This window comes from Octopus bimaculoides, chromosome 7 (genome assembly GCF_001194135.2).
Source record: "Octopus bimaculoides isolate UCB-OBI-ISO-001 chromosome 7, ASM119413v2, whole genome shotgun sequence".
Taxonomy (NCBI): Eukaryota; Metazoa; Mollusca; class Cephalopoda; order Octopoda; family Octopodidae; genus Octopus; species Octopus bimaculoides.
This window is the reverse complement of record NC_068987.1, coordinates 72,649,414-72,650,620: the sequence shown is the minus strand read 5'-3', so window position 1 is coordinate 72,650,620 and position 1,207 is coordinate 72,649,414. Positions and strand designations below refer to the sequence as shown.

Below are 1,207 nucleotides of genomic sequence, written 5' to 3'. Positions count from 1 at the left end.
TATCTATATCAAGACGCTGAAACGTACATGTATGTTGAAGATAAATAAGTTCATGTTCTTTTTCACTGCTATAAAAAAAAACAGTTTCATAGTTGCAGAAATAAATTTCAGTAACAGGTTGAAGAAAATGAAGAAAGAGAAATTATTTGCTACATTAGTGTACTGATGTACATTTAATATTTACAGTACATTTAGAAGTCAAAGAAATTCGTTGTAGAGAGTTACGACATAATATTTATACTAGCTAATTCTTTCATACTAAACTACTAGAGTTTACACAAAAATTCAAATAAGTCTTGTTGGATTTAAGTAATCAACATGGCATAAAAATAGCCAATATCTCAAAGGTGAGTGTCATGGAGTCTATTGACAACAAACAATCACTGATTAATTTCCCAAAAATCAGGGGTTTTATAACTACCCATACCTGAATTCTAAGGTATGGGTAGTTGTTATTTTAATACTACAAATTACATAACCCATACATTTGCAAAATTAAACCTTCATTATTTTTCTGAGCATGAAAAGACCCAACAGGCTTGCATACAGAACAGCCCTGGGGTGGAAAAGGTTTCCCCACTTCCTTGTTGGCTTTATTCTTTAGTATTCATCATCATAGGTGGTTTGTAAATCAGTACCAATCTAAAATAATCTTAATAAGTGACTTTTAATACTCACCTTTCTTCGGACCGAATACAGTTCTGGTTTGTGTAAAGGTCTGAAACTCATTCGGTTATCTGAGTTTTGGGTTTTATCCAATGTATTGCTATGCATGATACCTCGGGTTGCTATAGATACAGCATAGTCCTGTAAGGTACTTCTGACCTGAAATAATCCAGAAATTTGAATTTTTTTTTTTTTTTTAAAGAAAATATGATTTAAAGATGTTTTCATTTTTTTGTTTCAGTCACTGGAACATTGGGACGCTGCCTTGAAAGGTTTAGTCAAACAAATCAATACAGGATGCGTGTGTGTGTGTGTGTGTGTGTAAATTAAAGTAGTGAGGAAAGGCTAACAATTAGTCAATGCAGGACAAGGACATTTAATTTCATTTAATTCAATCTAAATTTAGCTACATAACAAATGGTAAAAATAGTACAAAATGGTAAAAAGCACTCAGAATGCATACCTATTAGTTTGAGTTATCCTGACAAAAACTCCTCATATTCTCCCTTTCTCTCTCTCTCATATATGTATGTATATAATT

General features: G+C 31.8%; 1 protein-coding gene across 2 annotated transcripts in view; it reads right to left on the bottom strand.

Annotated features, from left to right (window-relative positions):
- LOC106876490 (cell cycle checkpoint protein RAD17) overlaps window positions 1-1,207 on the bottom strand; it is a 44,816-nt gene that overhangs the window by 5,232 nt on the left and 38,377 nt on the right. For both annotated transcript variants that reach the window (XM_014925053.2, XM_052969740.1), the window contains exon 14: window positions 679-825. In XM_014925053.2, the coding sequence (XP_014780539.2) occupies window positions 679-825 (147 nt within the window). The remainder of the gene's footprint in view (window positions 1-678; window positions 826-1,207) is intronic.